At 39.6% G+C, this 18407-nt stretch overlaps 1 protein-coding gene across 1 annotated transcript in view; it reads left to right on the top strand.

The window, feature by feature from the left end:
- Positions 1-2209: 2209 nt before the first annotated feature.
- pdzd8 (PDZ domain containing 8) overlaps positions 2210-18407 on the top strand; it is a 40008-nt gene continuing 23810 nt past the window's right edge. Inside the window, exons 1-2 of the mRNA XM_061040522.1 lie at positions 2210-3226; positions 14723-14848. Coding sequence (XP_060896505.1) covers positions 2343-3226; positions 14723-14848 — 1010 coding nt within the window. The 5' untranslated portion in view covers positions 2210-2342. The remainder of the gene's footprint in view (positions 3227-14722; positions 14849-18407) is intronic.

The following is an 18407-nucleotide window of genomic DNA, read 5'->3' as shown; positions in this document are numbered from 1 at the left end:
TTCATTTTATATATGTAGAAAAAAGGTGAAAACACAGGGTGTGCTTCAGTGTAAGATGAACTGTTATCAAAAAGTCCCCACCAATGCAACCTCAACCAGCGTGAATGTCAACCCAAATCCCCCTCTTCTCTCAGTATTGTTACTTCTAATATCATAAAAGTCAGAATGCCAAAGTCAAAGCTTCAATAGGAGTTTTCCACTGTCCCTGTGGTTATGTTCCCTTCTTCTGTAAAAATAAAACAACTACCAGAGAGATCGAGATTCCTGTAGGGACCTCTGCTGGGCTATAATGGACATGCAAGAGCTCTGAAAACATGACAAAAAGAAGTCAAACATAGTGTGTGTAGCAGTAATATCAGGCTTATTATAATTCTGATGGTAATAGTCAAACAGGCTCTAAATGTATGTATAATGTATTCATTAATAAAGATCTGGTCTATTCAACTTGTATTTACTCGGTTAACCCTTTAGTTGCATTTTAATACTTTTCACTTAATGACTCTAAAAACCATTCATACATATTCTTCACACAAATGTAATTTGTAATGCATCGTGGAAAATATTGAAAACGTATTTTCCTTACTTTTCGGCCTGACTGAGATGATTTAAAATTAAAATTGATTTGGTAGAATTCAAAGTAAACACAGACCGGCTGGAGAGCTGGTGAACATAGTTGAGCATTTAGCAGCTGAAGAACCTTATATGGTCCTAAAAATTAGAGTGACTATTGAACATCATCAAGTGGACACAAACATGACCCCAAATGAATGATTCAGTTGCTGACTGTTTGCTTGAAAATGTGTAACTTTACAGTGTTACAGTTGCTTTAAAGGGAAACTACCAGAAATAATTATACTCTCATAGAGGCATCCATGGCAACAATGTGCATATTTCTTATCCCCCATAGTTTAACTATTTCAAATTAGACCATCCTTTAAAAAATCGATGCAAGTTAACTGCCTCCAATAACTGCTTACTTGTTTTTTTTAAGGTTGAACTTGCTGCTGGACACTGTAGAGTAGCTGCTGGTGCAGTTCTAATTTTCAATATCACTACAGTAGTTGTTGTTGTTCTTTGGTAGTTCTTAACTAATTCTAAAGTTATTATCCTTTACATTGACTGCAGTGCAGACCTTAGGCTTCTCCCAGCAGGTTAGTATGTGCAGACAAATCAGGGATAAGAGGTGTCGTTTGGCCCAGCAGGGTGTGAGGTGTCACATAGGCTGTACAGGGAAACAAGATCTGATCACTTCTGTTGCAGATCAAGTGAAGAAGATATTTTAGAGGATGTTGACACACCAAGCTCTTGGTTTGTACAATCAAATATTTTAAAATGTAGATTTGTAAAAGGAATTAAACATATAGAGTGCTCTCTATATGTTTAATTCATTTTTACAAATCTACATTTTGCTTGTTTTTGTTTTTATACTTTGTAGTTACAATGATGGAGGTGAGCTGCAGGACCAACCTTCGGTCCTGGGGGGACAGGGCCTTCTCCATTGCAGCTCCCACCCTCTGGAACTCTCTCCCTAAAAACATCAGAGACTCCCCCACACTCTCTTCCTACAAGAAATCCCTAAAAACTCATCTTTTCATCACTGCCTACAACCACTGACTCTCATCCTCTTCCCTTGACACTATTTCTATTTTGTATTGTTCTCTTAGTTTTTGCTTAGTTTTTTGTTGTTGTTTCCTGTCAAAGCGTCTTTGAGTATTTAGAAAAGCGCTATTTAAATCTAATTTATTATTATTATTATTTACACTGGATCCCCTTTAGTTGTTACCGCACTATTTTATTAACCACTTAGTGCTGAGCCCTGCCTTTTACATAGAAGGAAACAATGAAGGCTTACAGGCATATGATGATTGTAATGATAAATTCAAAATTATGCTAAATAACTATCCTTATCCACAATGTTGTACAGTGAATCTCTTATTTCACACACAATACTCAATTCACAATTAAATTATAATAACATTAAGTACCTTAGGGTATTAAATCGAGCAAATTAAAGGATAATTCATAATACAATTTCCTTGAGTAAAGCGAATGCATATCCTGCTTGAGACTTTACTCAAAGGTGAATTCGAACAGGTTTTACTTGTACATACATACTTAGACAATCCGACATACCTTGAACGCATCAAAAGATGCACTTTCTCTCTACGTCATTACGCAACGCTACGTATCCCCTTTTGTCCAATCAGTTGAGGAGCCTGAAGCTCAGGAAAGAAGCAGATGATATGGCAGCTTTGAGAGCGACCAGGTGGAACTTGTTTTGTTCACACGGCTAAATCTTTGATTATGAAAACACGTTGACTCCGTAACGTCAGCTGCGCGACATGATTTACTTAATATTGATTTCCGCTATCTCCGGAGCGGTGCTGACGTTGGTGTTACAGTTCCTGCTGATATACCGGAGAAGCCCTGAGCCCGTAGGCAGGACAGTGCAGTATGTCAAAGTAGTGCCTGATAACGCATTGAAGGATTACTTTAATACCCAACATGCCGAACCAGGCCATCAGCAGCAGGACAGCACAGCATCTGCTGCATCGAAGCAGCAAGAGGCCGCCTCAACACGGCAGCAGGAAGCGGCTGTCACCGGCGGCAGCCCAAAACAACAGCCGCCACCGCCTTCTCAAAGCGAGCCCGGAGATGCGGCCAAACCTGAAACGTGCAATTTCCTAAATGCTATATTTCTGTTCTTATTCAGGGAGCTCAGAGACACCCCTGTTGTACGACACTGGCTCACCAAAAAGATCAAGGTGGAATTTGAGGAGCTGCTGCAGACCAAGACAGCAGGTCGGCTCCTTGAGGGACTCAGTTTAAGGGATATATCTTTGGGCAATTCCCTGCCGGTCTTTAAAACAGCCAAACTTATGAAGCCGGTGCATTTGAACGAGGACGGCATGCCCGAGGAACTCAACTTTGAAGTGGACATCGAATACAATGGCGGCTTCCACCTCGCCATCGACGTCGAACTAGTGTTTGGGAAGTCTGCCTACTTGTTCGTGAAGATGAGACGCGTCGTGGGGAGACTACGGCTGCAGTTCACACGCATGCCCTTCTCCCATTGGTCCTTCTCCTTCCTCGAGGACCCGCTGGTGGATTTTGAGGCGAAGTCCCAGTTTGAAGGAAGGCCGCTTCCTCAGCTCACCTCCATCATTGTGAACCAATTGAAACGGGTCATCAAAAAGAAACACACCTTACCTAACTACAAGATCAGGTGAGCTTAAGAAAACGCTGTTCACTTATCAGCAAAGTTGTGCTGAGCAAACTCCCTAAACCAATGAACAACTTGACCCAGTGAAGCTCTAACCTTTTTAAAAAAAAGCTACAATCAAAAACCTCAAAGTTCAGAAGAGGTGAGGGATGATGCTTGGAGAAGCAGATTCTGAAGTGTGGGCTACTGGAAAATGGAAACAACTATAAAGTCAATGAACTGTGTTCAATGATATGAAAGAAAGGCCTCAAAATGGACCACCAAGGGTTTTTATAATGTATGCAGAAACAAAATATGTCATGTAGGTTAAAGGCCAACACAAGAAACCACAAGAAGTGAACGATAAAACGATAATTATCACAATGTAATTTAGGCCTGGACGATAAAACGATAATGTTAATTAACACGATATAACTTTTCTCAGCTTTTCCAGCGCCATGCACTGTGCTCATGATTGTGAAATGTCCCTCTGTTCAAGTGTAATTGTACTACAAAATCATGTTTAAACCACAAAGAACCATGTTTTCTTTAACTTTCACTCGAAATATGAGGCGAAAATCAGCCTATAAATTTGAAATAAATAGTGATTTGACACTTATCGTGATAATTATCGAGATCGACTGATATTACATTTTTGATTGTGATAACATTTAAAGTCATGTCGCCCACTAACCAGAGCTATACAAATAGAACACATGTTCTTTTAACCAGTACAACTGGTTTGAGTAATAATAGAATTAAAATATAGGCATTTTAAACATGATAACATGTCCAAAAGAAGATCAGGCTTCTAAAGGTCAGCAAGTGCATCACTAAGGAATTAACATATACACCTTTTATTATTACGTGTATTTCAACAAGAAATCTAATTTAGATTGGAACATTTTAGCCGTTTTCTTCCTTAGCCTTTATGACTTTCATTTACGACGTTCCATGTTTTCTGAGCTGTTGTCAGAGCCGGTGCTTTGCCTCCCACATTTGTTTCCATGTTTTCCCGCACACAGCAGCTCCTTATATTTGATTTTTATTGTGGAACAATAGTGTCCTATCAATGTAGTGTTAAACAGTCGAGGCCGCGCTCTCCCCCTATTTTCTGTTTTCTTTGTATGATATAGTTTTGGTCTAAATGATAATAACAAAACAAAAAATAACTTTTAGGATTGCTCCAGTAGATTGCTTCAGCAGAGAGTTGGGAAAGTATGGTGCAATGGCTGCATTGTAGTCCATGGGGGCAACTGGGCCAGATCAAATGACACCCACTGAAAGTGCTTGATTTTGCCACTGACGGGCTCAGATTCTTGTTCAAGATGTCCAAAAATAGTATAGAAAGGATGAAGATCTCTACAGAGAAACCTTGTTCTATGAGTCACAATTTGTGTTTTTTTTTTTTTTTTTTAATCAATGAAGTCTGCGGCATAGAAAGACAGTCTAACAGAGAAATAGAGAAAGAGAAATCCTTTAAGGTCTAAATCTTTAGGGTCCTTCCTCGTAATATTGTCTATCAAAGGTTATAGAATAACAGTCTGAAGCACTTTTATTGGACCAATTAAGGTCGACACATTAGACACATCAGCACTCGTCATAACAACATGAAGCTGACCTTCAACAGTGTCAGAGGATTCACTTGAAGCTGCGTCTGGTGTATGAGGATCAAGACGACTTTAACTGAGTCCTGAGACCTGATCTCAGTGAACAAAACAAACTCACCTCAGTGTCCACTCACAAGTTGTTGAGGAGCGTCCGTCTGTGTGACAGTAATGTTCTTCTTGCCATGTTCACATTTTAAGCACTTGTCTTCACCATTGGAACTAGTGGAGCTCCCAGTATATCTAATGAATCACATATTTCCGAGTACATCAAAGATTTGGCTAAGTTTATTAATAACGTAGTACATGGTTGTACTGTTACACTGCCACAGCTTGTGTGTGTGTGAAACAAAGAAGCCGTCCCAATCGAAAATGAAATATCCCACTCTATGAGTCAGAGGATTTTAGATTTCTGAACTCCTACTTGCAGCTGCTACTCGTTTTAAAAAATATATATCTATCACTTTTGCTTTCGTTATCATGAATCATAAACATCGACTGCATGTCTGTGTTGAGATGAAATCACAGGGCGTTCAGAAAATAGTTAATGATTAGGAGATTTAATAATGGAAGTGAAAGTGTAAATAAAAATACATTTACAGTTTTTTTTCTACTGTGAGTATAATGTTTACCACACACACGCCACAACAGGTCTGTCCTTCAGAAGACAAAGTGTTTATAAAACGAGTGGTTTGAAGAATCTTTACCCACAGTGACTGAATAAGACTTAATTATATTTATCATAAACTTCATATAGAACCTGAAAAAAGAAATGCAGCACAGAGTGAAGTACAAGGAAGAACTGCACAAAGTGCCTCTTGATAAAAAAAAGACACTTCATTTCAGAATTCGATCAAAAGAAAGTGTAAATAAAATGCACAACATAAGCCTGGAAAAAACACAAGTAGAGAGTAACCTTCCTGTTATTTATCCATTTACTTAAAAAGGTTACATCACACGCTCATCAAACCAAAAACCAATTTGTCTGAACCCAGTGCAGCTTGATAGTGTGTTCACATGCCAGCGGCCATTTAGCACAGTGTGACCAGAGACTGGAGACACTTGTGATCTTGCATCACGGAACACAACTGGATAGACAACTATTTCTGCTATCAGTCCTAGATTAGCATATGACCTCCAAATCTTCTTCCAATCAGGAAGGTATTTTTCCCTTTAACTGTGACTAAACAATTCTTTCAGCTCCATGATGGTGAGCTTCTGTGGACGTGTGGTGTTTGACCAAACACAACAAAAAGTGATGTCATTTGTTCTCTCCAGACCATGGAGCCTGTTTTCACTTTGTTTTCCGAGTCTCCCACATGCCTTCTAGCAAATTAACCCACATGTCATGTGGAGTTTCTTTTCAATAGTAGCTTTTCTCTTTACACAACACAAAGCTACCACTGGTGAAGCAACGGGGCAACTGTTGCTATATGTACTCTTTCGTGCATTATAGCCATGGGTCCCTGTCCTCCTTAAGGCCACAGGCTTTGTGGTGGCTCGCCTCACACAGACAGTCTGTGTCAAGAAGGCCTGCTTTAACTGACTTCACTTGGAGCTATTCTGTTTTTATTAATGATTGACTTTGATATCAATAACTTCTATATTATACTCGTAACAATCAAACAATATCTATCTGTTTTCCATACCACAGCAACAAAAAGGAAGTCCTTTGCATCCTATATTGGGTAATTACTTGTTTGTTAAAGTTGTACTTTTTTGGCGACTTTTTGCCTTTTATTAGATAGGACAGCTGAAGAGAGACGGGACACATTGGGGGGAGAGAGTGAGGGATGACAAGCTGCAAAGGGCCAGGGCCTGATGCGAACCCACGACCGCTGCGACGTGGACTATCGCCTCTGTACGCTATCGCTGCACCGATGTTTTTAACTACCAAAGATTGCAAGCTAACTTCAAGTGAAATAGTTAGCTATAGTGTTTTTAAAGCATTGGCACTTTTTTTTTATTATCCATCAGTTCAACAGAGGTTTTGTCGTTTTCAAACTTGTGGTATTACAAAGTGTTGAAGTACTGAAATGTTGACAACTTTAGAAATGAAAATGCATCCTGTAGGATCTTTCTTTGTCCTCTTCACACATTTATACCTTTTGGCTGCATGATGAAGTTGCAAGATAAAGCTTAGCTTCGAGGTCAACCTTAGTGTGACTTAACAAGCTAGGTACAGCAATGTGACCTCCAGTGACTTTACAGACTTTTCATTAACCACATACACATTTTATGATCCAGTCTACCTATGGCCCACCCACCTCTCATTTATTTTGTTGGGTAAAGAAAAGAAAATCTTGTCAGCTCTTTGTGTCTTTGTCTTTTATAGTTAATCAGAGTGAAAAAAGCCTAATAAAGTGTACCTTATTAAAGACAGATGAGCTTTAGGTGAAATAGGGATGTGAAACAAGTTAGAAGTTAGAGAAACAGAATGAGAGGGAAAAAAGGGAAGTGGAAAGTGTGTATGAGAGAGAAAACAAAACGATGACTTGCACTTTTAGGTCTTTATTTGTGTGGCTGCTTATCAAATGGAGAGTGTTTTAAAAGATAACCCTCTGCAGCACTTAGATAACTCAACTTCCCCTCACTGGTTTGAGATAGTGCTCCATTTCCATTGGCCGGAGTGACACAGAATGAAGGCATCTGGGAACTCGGCATGTCTCATTTTGAACAAAACTTACTCAAGCCCCAGCTCTCCCCTTGAGAACAGTGGGGGCCTTCTCACCCAGCGGCATGGCAACAAGACAAATGTGTAGCCTGACTGGATTCTCAGCCTGAGTTGAGTGAGTCCCGCCCTTAGTCACAAGGGGAAAGACTGGCTCATTATGTTATTTCCTATCGCTTATCACAGTGCAGTGTGCAGCGTTTCTCACTCTCTCTGACACACTCGCTCTATTTCACCCCCTCTTTGTCCAATTCACCTTGCAGCCTGCTAGTGAAAGCTCGGCAGATTTGCTCTGGCTGGGGATTCCATCAGTGTACGCAGAGGTCAAGAATGGCTCTGCAGATATGAAACTGCAACTATTAAGACACCTCTGTACCGCCGAAAAGTTTGAAATCACAGCCTTCGTATCTAAACTACAGATTTGGGTTGTCATTTACACAACATTACACAACATTACACAACAGAGGAATCGTATCTTTGGCAACAGAACAGCCATGTGCCTTGCAGCATTGCAGTGTTAGCGTTTGGAAGTTTTGTATATTTTAGTCATGCGCGTACTACTAATTTGGAGGCAAACACAAATACCAATTTTTAGAGGGGACAACTTGATATAGTGAATTTAGTAACCTACCTTTTCTATGTGGATTTTGCATTGTTTGATAGAGGTCTCTGCAAAAGTACTTAGACAGCTTTCCAAACTCTTAATGTATGTCCTCCAGCAGTTCTGCCAACTTCATCCCGACAGGTTACTTGTTCTGCAGACAGTGCAGCGAGTATTGCAGAGAGGACACTATTTGTAAAATCTTTACTACTCTCATATGGGAACTTATTGACATTGGAAAGGCTCCATTTCAAACTCATATGAATCCATAATGTTGTTAAAGGTAACAGCCAGCCTGTGTTCTTAATACATGCCTTGAAAAAGAAATTCAGTACTGTGCACTAGTGTTGTAGTACTGGAACTCGGTCTTGGTCTCAACACAGTCTTGAGACCACCTTTTGAATGTCTCGTCGCGTAATAGAAATCATTTTCACTCTGATCTTGTCTAGGTCTCAGACTGGGCAGACACTGGATTTTAAATCAAGACCGGTCAAGACCACCACTGATCGGCCATTTGTCCACATCATTAATGTGATAAGAAGGAAAACCACCTTTTCTTAAACAAAATATAACTTCAATTCATGCCTTGTTTGATTTTTATCCCCCGTTTATGGCTGCAACCTTCCCAGTGTTACGGTCTTAGTGAGTGCCAAGCAAGATGATGATTATTCAGTGACATTTATGGTCTTGGTCTTGACTCAGTCTGGATCCCTAAGTGTCTCGGTCTTTAAGAACTCTGGCCTCTCGGTTATGTCTTGGTCTCGGTTAGTGTGGTCTTCTTGACTACAACACTACAATACACTGTCTGTAAACATGAATTGTACCTGAGTCAGGCAGATAGATTTGAATCGTCAATGGTTTGTTGTTTAAGAAGATAACTCCCATTAAAGCCCGAGTATTTCACAATGTCATCAAGCTATTCTTTGTTATTACATACTCATGAGGTGCCGGATACTGATCGTCTCTAACAAACAACAACACAGAGGCACTGTCACGAGTCCAGCAGCTCAATCTGAACTTTAAATTCAAGTATTTCAAATCCATTCAGACGTTTTCAAGCTTAGGTGATAGTATTGTTTTTTGTGTCTCACACATGTCCACCTAATTTAAGGGTGGCAGGACTTTTTCCCTGCTTGTAAAACTGAGAAGATTTTCTTCCTTTTTGTTTAAGGGAAAGTATTTTCATTGTCATTAAATAATCATCATAATCATAAATAATTACAATAATCATTTAAGCTTCTTTGCAAACAGACGTTCCCCTTGTTCCAGCGACTCAGTTTGGAGTTTTAGATTCATTTTTTTTATGGGGATTATAAACTGCATGAGGTTGTTACTTAAGGTTAAATTCCATACCAATGAATCTGACTGTATTTGGGTTTTGGACTGTCAGACAAAATAGGACTATTCATCTTATTGAAAGAGAAAGAAAATAATCATGACCTTAACTCTTCTTTCATTTTTTAAATTTACTTTCCACAAAGCCAAAACACAATAATTTACCCGCTAAGGTCATTCAGACAGATTGTGACTCATCTTGACTTTTTTGTATCCAATTTCTATGTACTCTGAAGGACTTCCATTCTGTTCCCTGAAGCTAATGATATTAATATTATTGTTCAGAATAGTTAAATCAATTCTTCTGATGTACTTTTTTTGATTTCAGACGAGTCGGCTTGCCTCCGATACGTAGCAAAATACTAGAGGAAACATTCTAATTTTGTAATTTGACCCTTCCATTGAATCCAGGACATTTAAGCCATTCATGTCAAAACAAGATTATTAGGGACAATCCAATACTACAGCAGGATGCAGGAGAGGCTGAAAGGATTTTCTCTTTGCAGATCAAAGGTTCTCCAGAGAGGCTGACCTGATGTATGTTTAAATAGCTCATTAAAGGATCTGTGATGTTGTGGAGCTGTTGATCGCAAGCGTTAAACACATATTTACTGACACAGACTCGCAGCCTCTGAGTTGTGTGGGAGAGTGCTGCAGCAGAAAAGAAGAACATTAAACATGCGTGTGAGTGTGTATCTCCCACGATCATGCAGGGTGAGGGAAGTGTGTTGAGATGATGTAATGAAGAGAAGCCTCAGAGAATGGATGCTGGACCTTGGGATTTGCTGAGTGGCACAGATGGTAGTTATGTGGAGGGGGGGGGGGGGGGGCCTGGGACCGCCGCCCACTTGAGGTAATCCAAGCATTACAGCACACATGTAGTGTCATAACTCCAGCTATGGGGGAACACTATGATGAAAAGCCAAATCTGGGATGGTTTGACTTTGCTCCATTCCTAATGCCAGCTTCCTGTTTTGGTTTAGCACACATCCAGAAGCTGTAAATCTGACCAAAAAAGCATCCATACTCAAGTTACTCTTTAGGGTTTAGCATTAACATCTCAATTCATCCACCCATTCATGTTGTAACACAACACTGACAGCCTCATAGGTCAGCCCGCTGTACAACTCTTCAAATACTGCGGCTGCACGGTGAGCTCTTGAAGCGTTTTTTGATCAAATATAACACTGAGTGATCATTGTTGTACCACTGAGTTAAGAAGCTGTATCTTTTTTTTTTTTTTTTTTTTTTTTTTAACATCCACTCAGTCAAAGCACGTTTGATCCGAGGCTGTCCTAGTTTAACAAAGCTGTCTGATAGTGAAATTACTTTAATGTATTTTTTATGTTTTTGTTTCCAAACAGGGCAGATGTTAAGTCATAAAAGCTGTCTTTTTCTCAGTTGTGAGTTTACATTTCCCTCAACTGCTTTGCTACTGCTCAAGCAAAAGGATGAAACTTTGTATTTAACTTTGACTCTGAAGTGAGTAAATAAGAGCAGCTTCACTGGACAGATGAAAGATTTAAGATTGCTTACATAGATATTGAAAATTTCTGTAAGCTCTTAGAATTAGGCCAAAGTTACAAATACCTCTTAAATCAAATTTTGTGTGTTACTGTTATGGAGGTCGGGGCCAAAACAGCCCTGACCTTATGAGACATGTCTTATCCCCATGTTGGTTTTTTTGATAGTTCCTCCCTTCTTGCTCCTTGGTCATACCAGAAGTGGTTTCTCTTACTGCTGCTTGGAGGGGAGAGGATCAAGGAAAGAGGAGGGAACGATGAGCAGAACATGAGAGCAGCCTTCATGACTGAAATCCCCTGATTGAATGTTAGTCATTGAGAGGATGAGACCTCAACGAAACTTCACAACATCACAAGAGCTTAAAAAAGGAGAACAGACCGACTCTAAAGCAGACACTAAGGGGAGCCTTGAAACCGATTATGAACAAACAACAGTTTCTGAAAGAGTCGATATGTGATTAAAAAAGTTTTTGACATGAGAATTAAGAACCATAATGTTGAGCACTACTTTCATCAACTCTGTAATAATTGAATCACAAACTGACTTTGAAACTTTGGAGGAAGGTGTTTCTTATTTCTTTCGCTTCATTTATGCATCTCTGTTGGGAGGGGCTAAGATGCAAGGAAAAATGCCAGAGTGGTATGCATTGATGTAATTTAAGAGACTTAAGAAGCAGCCGTGGACTCAAATAGAACTCTGTTGGTGTGCTGCTGTTTTATCTGGCACTGGAGTTGAACAATAGGACTTAGTTGTCCATCCCATATCCCACAGAGGCTCGACTGGATTAAGATCTGGGGAATGTGTAGGCCAAGTCAACACTTAGTTGAACTCATTGTCCTGCTCCTCCAGGTCAAAGTCTTCCTTTGTACTGTGGTGGTTGTAGGCGCATTTTGCAGTGGGCAGAGGTCCGCGTAGGCTGCTATGCATAAATCATACCCAACAAACTGCAAGGGGCTGTGTGTTCTGACACCTTTCTATCAGAACAGGCAGAACTTTTTCACCAATTTGAGCTCCAGGTCCTGGTCTTTGGACCAGACCACATGACCAGCGGGTCTTGGCTGCTCGTCACCCTGTTATGGGTTTACTGGTTTACCTTCTTTGGACCACTTTGGAAGGTTTTGACCACTGCAGACTGGGGACACACCACATGGGCTGTACTGTAGTCTTGGAGATGGTGTAACCCAGTAGTCTATTCATCAAAATTTGGCACTAGTTAAAGTCGTCTACATTCTAACCCGTGATTTGAAGACATCAGTTCACAGTACAAAATGTTTACGTGATGCCTTACATATCACATCCACTGACAGGTGCCATTTTAAAAGGGACAATCAATGTAATGGTAAATGGACTTGGACTAATCTAGCACTTTTCTAGTCTTAAACTGTCAGTGGTATGGTAATAATGTTGTGGCTGATTGGTGCATAAACTGTATATACTGTATCTACCTACATGTATATTCACATTCACACATACAGAGAATCTAGCAGTTGTTTTTTTTACTTCACTGCTGATATCCATTCTCACTTTCTTGAACCTCTTTCCTTCTGCCGTTTACTGTCAGCCAAGGAAGATTGATTTCACTACTGCAAAAAAAAAAAGAAAACTGTCTCTTATAGAGGAGTCCAGTTCCCTTTTAGCTCTGCATCTGCATTTGTGACTGATACAGGAGGAGACTTGTGCATTGATTGGACTGTCTCTGTAGTTTAGCTGTTGTTTTGGCCGATGGCCCAGGAGCCGGAGATGATGGGGATTGTAAAACAACACAACTATAATTTCCTGGTGATCAAAGTAGTGTAGTTTTTAAAACAATCATTAGCTGCTTTATAATTTACTTTTCACCTCTTGTGCAATTTTACATGAGATAAATAGCGGTGCAATTAAGGCTGTATAACAGTAAGCTTTCCAATGTCAACACCACCAAGCCCCTCAGTCAAAGAAGAATCTGTATTTATGCGGCTGGAGAGCGACTGCTAAAAAAAAACAAAAAAACTGTTGCCATATTGATGCAAACTATTGAGTTGGGGCTTGCAAGTAAGGTAGAAGATAAAAAATGATGCATCGTGGTGTTGTCAGCAAAAGTGCATAAGGGCAGTGTAAACAAATGTAATGAATTTCCAGTTGGACCAGGACAAGGTCTATGCAGATTCCAACCTCGCCCTATCAATTTATGTACAGCCCTGATTGTGGAAGCTGAGACTATTTACAGCCATTAGTCTGCTGCGCACATTTGACTTTACGATCATTGGGAGACATTTTCATTGCCCCTGTAAACCTGACATTAGCTGTCATTATTTTGTTTAACATGAGTGAGGGGATGTGGTTCACACAGGAAAGGGTTGTGGGCAAACAAAATAGAACAATTCAATTTGGCTACAGCACAATGGAAACAGGAAGCAGTAGAGTACCCAAAGATTATCGTCTTTGAAGTGGCTGTGGTGTCCTGTTAAATAGGTTATAGCAGATCGATAAACATGTAATGTTGTGATTTTTCAGTCATTAATAACCTTTAACCCATGGTTTCACATATAAGTCTGTTTTATCTGCTTGTAAACAAATGTATACCAACACACTGATTATATATGTCTTTGTTCTAGATCACTTGAGAATGTGTTTCTGTGACAAAGATTGTCTTAAGGACATTTATTTTTCTCCAGTTTTATCAATCTTCAGAAAAAGGAGTGGAGATGCCGGGGATTGAACCCGGGGCCTCATACATCTTGAGAGACATTTGTCTTGGATTGATTGAACAACTTAAGATTCATGACCTGCTGATGTCTCTTTATTAGGCTTCACAGTAGCTAAACCCTCAAGAAAAGAAAGATGAAACTATTTCAAAAACGATTGAGTTTCTTAACTATCGGTGGTGTTTTCTTGGGTGTAAATCTGTGTTTGTTATGATCTGATAAACAGAAAGGATACTATGTGAAAAGCCTTCAACTATAAAAATGCTAATTGTTGGGATAGTGCTAAGTAAGAATTTTCCCTCTATTTGTAGGATACTTTAAAAACACAGTGTGCTCAGATGTTCCAATCAGAGCAATTATATTTACCAAAAGGAAGTCCAGTTTATCAGGAATGTCGATGATTTTTCAAACATTGTCCCTTTATTTAGTACAGCAGTAGCCTCAGGGCAGTAACACCAGCACAAGGACCCGAAAATAGCAAAAGTGTTTTCTCTCAGCCGTCTTGTTTTTACAATGACTGCTTTATTAAGACTCGGGCCTGCTGCACTTAGAGAGCCAGTTCTGCACCAAACACCACACCCAGCAGCAGTAGTCACAATGTGACCGGCATTCACTGTGACTCTAAATACTGGTTAGCTTCTGCATAAACAATCCAACCCTGCAGAAGCATTACGTTGTGTGTCACTCAGTACAAACCTTTGAAAGCTGGTGGACGGGTTTTACAAATCTGTCGGACTCTTATTTGTTCTTTGAAGATCAACATTTAAACCCTACAATCGGGTTAATCCAAGTTGGATTTCCATTTTAAGTGTAATGAAATTCAAAGTTTTTTTGTTAACTAAATGCGTTCTCTCCAGTTGTGAAGGTCAGGTTTGGTAAAAGGGCACCAGTATTAAAAAATACTTGAAAACCTTCATATTAAAAACCACCCAAATAGTTTATAAAAGCCTGATCTAAAAGAATACTTAAGTTTGGATCAAATATAGGGTAACCTTTAGGGTAAGGTTTAGTTCATTTGCATTGAAGTTCACATCGGCACTAAGGTGTAAATACTAAATGAAACTTGACTTTGTCTGTTTTCTGTTTCCCTCTCTTCAGATACAAACCCTTCTTCCCGTTCCAAGTTCAGCCTCCACTGGGTCCAGCTTGTGATCTGGATCTGTCAGTCCAGGATAGCAGGCTGGTAGAAGGCCGGCTCAAAGTAACCCTCATTGAATGTAGCAGGTGAGACACTTAAATTCTATCTGTGTTTTCTAACACACTAAATGTATCTGGACACCCCTGTCCTTGAAAGAACCTTTTTGTGCTTTAGTTTACTTTTGTTCAACTCGTGGAAAAAATACAACAACATACAGTCCAGTGTAAAAGATGTTTGCCTACAAAATGATGAAAATTGAAGATTATATTGGCATGACTTTAATTAATCTTTGCAAAGCAGTTTTACTGAAACCCTCATTTTTTAAAAACATTACGTACTAAGAGGCTTCAAAAACACCATAAACTAAGATGTGACATAAAAACATGTTCAGACTGTAGCTGATTTCACACATGCACTCCTAAAAATGTCTCGAAAATGTCACCATTGTGTTGCTTATTTAACTATGTCCCTAACAGCATGCAGTACTCATTGGTGGGTGTGGGCGGGGTCCCAGCAGGTAACAAAAACAAGACAAACAAAAGATGCTGCCGAAATCCAAGATGGCAGACGTACCAATAGTCAGACACTGTGAATACTGATATAAAGGTTTGGAAAAAAAAACAGTTCTAACAAATCAGTGTAAAAGAACAAACTGGTGAGTAGAATACAGTATGAAGCAGTTTTTTATACAGTTTAAAGGTACAGGGACAAAGCACATTCATAACATTTCTGTCATGCACCAGTTTAGCCATCATGACTAATTTTCAACTTACGTGAAACATAGACTAAAACGGGAAAACAATATTGTTACATGTAGAAACAAATATAACACTTGAAAGCAAGATAACATGAGGATTAGATAAAAACAAGACAATCAATACTGTACATCTATCAAAGCACAAATGATAAAGGCAGGACAACAGACTTACATTAAAAGTCTTTCAAGTTGACTTTAAATGAATGATATGTTTCACAGGTTCTAATAATTGATGGTAGACTGGTCTATGCTACGCTGCTCTCCCTGAAAGATCGGACTGTCCAAAGGTAGTTCTCCTCACAGGTTTCATCCAGTCCCCTCTTGCCACAGACCTAGTGTAACCAGTCATAAGGGTTTTTCTGTACAAACTGCATCAGTTGCATGTGATAAACGTCATTAGCCCCACCCGCTCGCTCGCAGTGAATTTTCCAAAATATTTCTTGCTCCTCACATTGCGCAACTCAGCGTCATCTTAATTTAACCAGGGGGCTAGCAGCAAAAAACTCCAGAAAGAAGAGTAGGGTTTTCCGGCAAAACTTCACCAACTGCCAAGGTGCATGAAGAGTGGAAGAGGACAAAAGCTGCAGCAACACTTGTAGCATGAAGATCGACTTTACTAACTTAGTCAGACGGACGAGTGTGAGCTTTGTGGCCTTCATCACGGTCATCTTGGAAAATGTCCAGGGAAAGCCTGAGTCAAAATTATAGCTGTTAGCGCGAACACATGCAGCCCACCCTGACATTTTCAGGAGTTGTGTGTTAAAACAGTTAATGAGGCTTCAAACAAAGTGGCGTAAAATACATTCAGACTCCTCCATTAAATGGAGCCAGCCATCACCCTGGCTGATCAACCAATGGGAAAGTCATTTTTACAACATTCCAGTCACCAAAATTGTTTAATCATTATTCTGCTGTTGATAATTAGGGCCCGGGCACCGACCTCCGAGCGAGGACCCTATTGTATTTGCTGGAGTTATTATTTTCCTTTGCACAAATTAATCTGCTAATTTGGGGGCTTTAACGTGCACGAAAACTCACACATTTTTGCACCCAGATCGTGAGTGCATGAAATTGACGTATTATAGGGTTCAAGTGCGCGGCAAAATGGCTCAACGGCTCCCCCTTTTGATTTTAACGAATATGTGTTTTTGCTTACATTCACGAAAATTTCGGCACATTAAGCACGCCGAGACCTACAAAAAAGTCAGTAGAAGTCATCGTCTAATGTCAACAGGAAGTTGGTGGGTGATGTGGTGATTGAATGAACTGCCGATATGCCATAGATTGTCATGGATTGAAAGTCTACTGGAGTATGTTGCGAACATTGATTGATCCAAGTCTTCTCAGGAAGAATAGTCTTCTCCATCCTTCTTGAAGAGAGAGTCTGTGTTTCATGACCAGGTCCATGTCAGCTTGGAATCCACAGCATGCCACCTCGCTGCTGCTCCGTTACCCGCGGTCGCGAAACACCCCAGTGTGCACGAAAGTGCGAGGGCCCTTTTACGCTTACTCGGGTTTATTTGGGACTTTAAACAGCACTGACCAAAGATGAGAAAACCTGGTAAAAACATGCAAGTGTAGCAAACCATCACCTTGCCATGCTTCTCCCAAAACACAAGGATACAAGCAAACAGCTTGCCTGGTTTCAGAAAGACAGAAGAATGGCTTTTAGGTGTGAATAGATGACTCATTTCATGGATTTCATTCAAGATAATGAGAATACGTTTACATTGATTTGATTTCTTTCTTAACTTTTGCTCATATTGCATTTTGTTTGGATCTTATAATTCTGAATACAAATATACAATGTAGGAAGTAAAAGTTAACAGATGTTTGAGTTTAAAATAACAATGTTGCCTCTTTCAAAGCGTCTTGCATATTGTTGGGATCAAATTACATCCCAAGGTTATCCAACAAAACACTCTTTGTTATCTTTGTCCCTCTTTAACACTTCACTGTCATTTGAAGTTTCACAACGTGATAACTTTCTGAGGGCAGTGTTTTGAACCGGTTGAGAATATTTTTAAACTCTCCTGTCAAGCAGCATCAAATTTTCAAGCTAATGTCTGATTTAAGGAGTCATTTTGTCCAAAGCTTCTGCTCTGGCTAAACTTTCTGGTTGAATCCACATTTTAAAATGCAGTTCTATTCAAGAGTATCTAATTGAATCTGCCCAGATAGAAATTCTTCACTTTCAAATAAATCCAAATATAATCTAATTTGTATTATCCTATCATGTCATCCACATTAGTGACTACTGGCATCTTCAAATCCTACCATGTACAAAGCCCATTATATTGGACCGCCCACACCCCCTCTCTCACCAGGCTCTCCTTTCTGAGACAAACACAACTCCCCCTTTGTCCAAAGCGGACATGTTTAAATTTTAATAGGCCAATGAGTCAAATCAATTAGTGCAGGAGCTGCCTTAATAAAGAGGCTTATCCTTCGGTGCCTTGGAGAGAGAGAAGGGTTTTGTGCGCTCTATACGTGTGTGTGTGTGTTGAACCACAGATCAGGCTCTTTCATTAATAATTCATGTTCTGCCCATTATAATCATAAAGTCTCTCATCCTTCCTGACCATCTTATATCATCTTTTTTTTTATATAGGTGTCTGGTTATAAGATTGAAGATTGCTGACTTCCTGGTCATCCAACACAAATGTTACATCAGTTTTTATCACTGATTGAGGATGTAGTCATTGTTGGACTAATGTTTCTGAGCTAAATGTTAGATGTTGTGTACTCAGAATGTCCACTAGAGGGAAGTGTTTAACATGGTATATGAATTCAGCTGGAGGAAACAGTTGATTTTATCAAGGGGGGAATAGCATTATGTCTCAGACATTGTTAACATCAATCACTCTCTTCTTTAAATATTGAGTTAC

This window comes from Labrus mixtus, chromosome 6 (genome assembly GCF_963584025.1).
Source record: "Labrus mixtus chromosome 6, fLabMix1.1, whole genome shotgun sequence".
NCBI lineage: Eukaryota > Metazoa > Chordata > Actinopteri > Labriformes > Labridae > Labrus > Labrus mixtus.
Note: the sequence above shows the minus strand (reverse complement) of the source record. Positions and strands in the feature narration are given on the sequence as shown.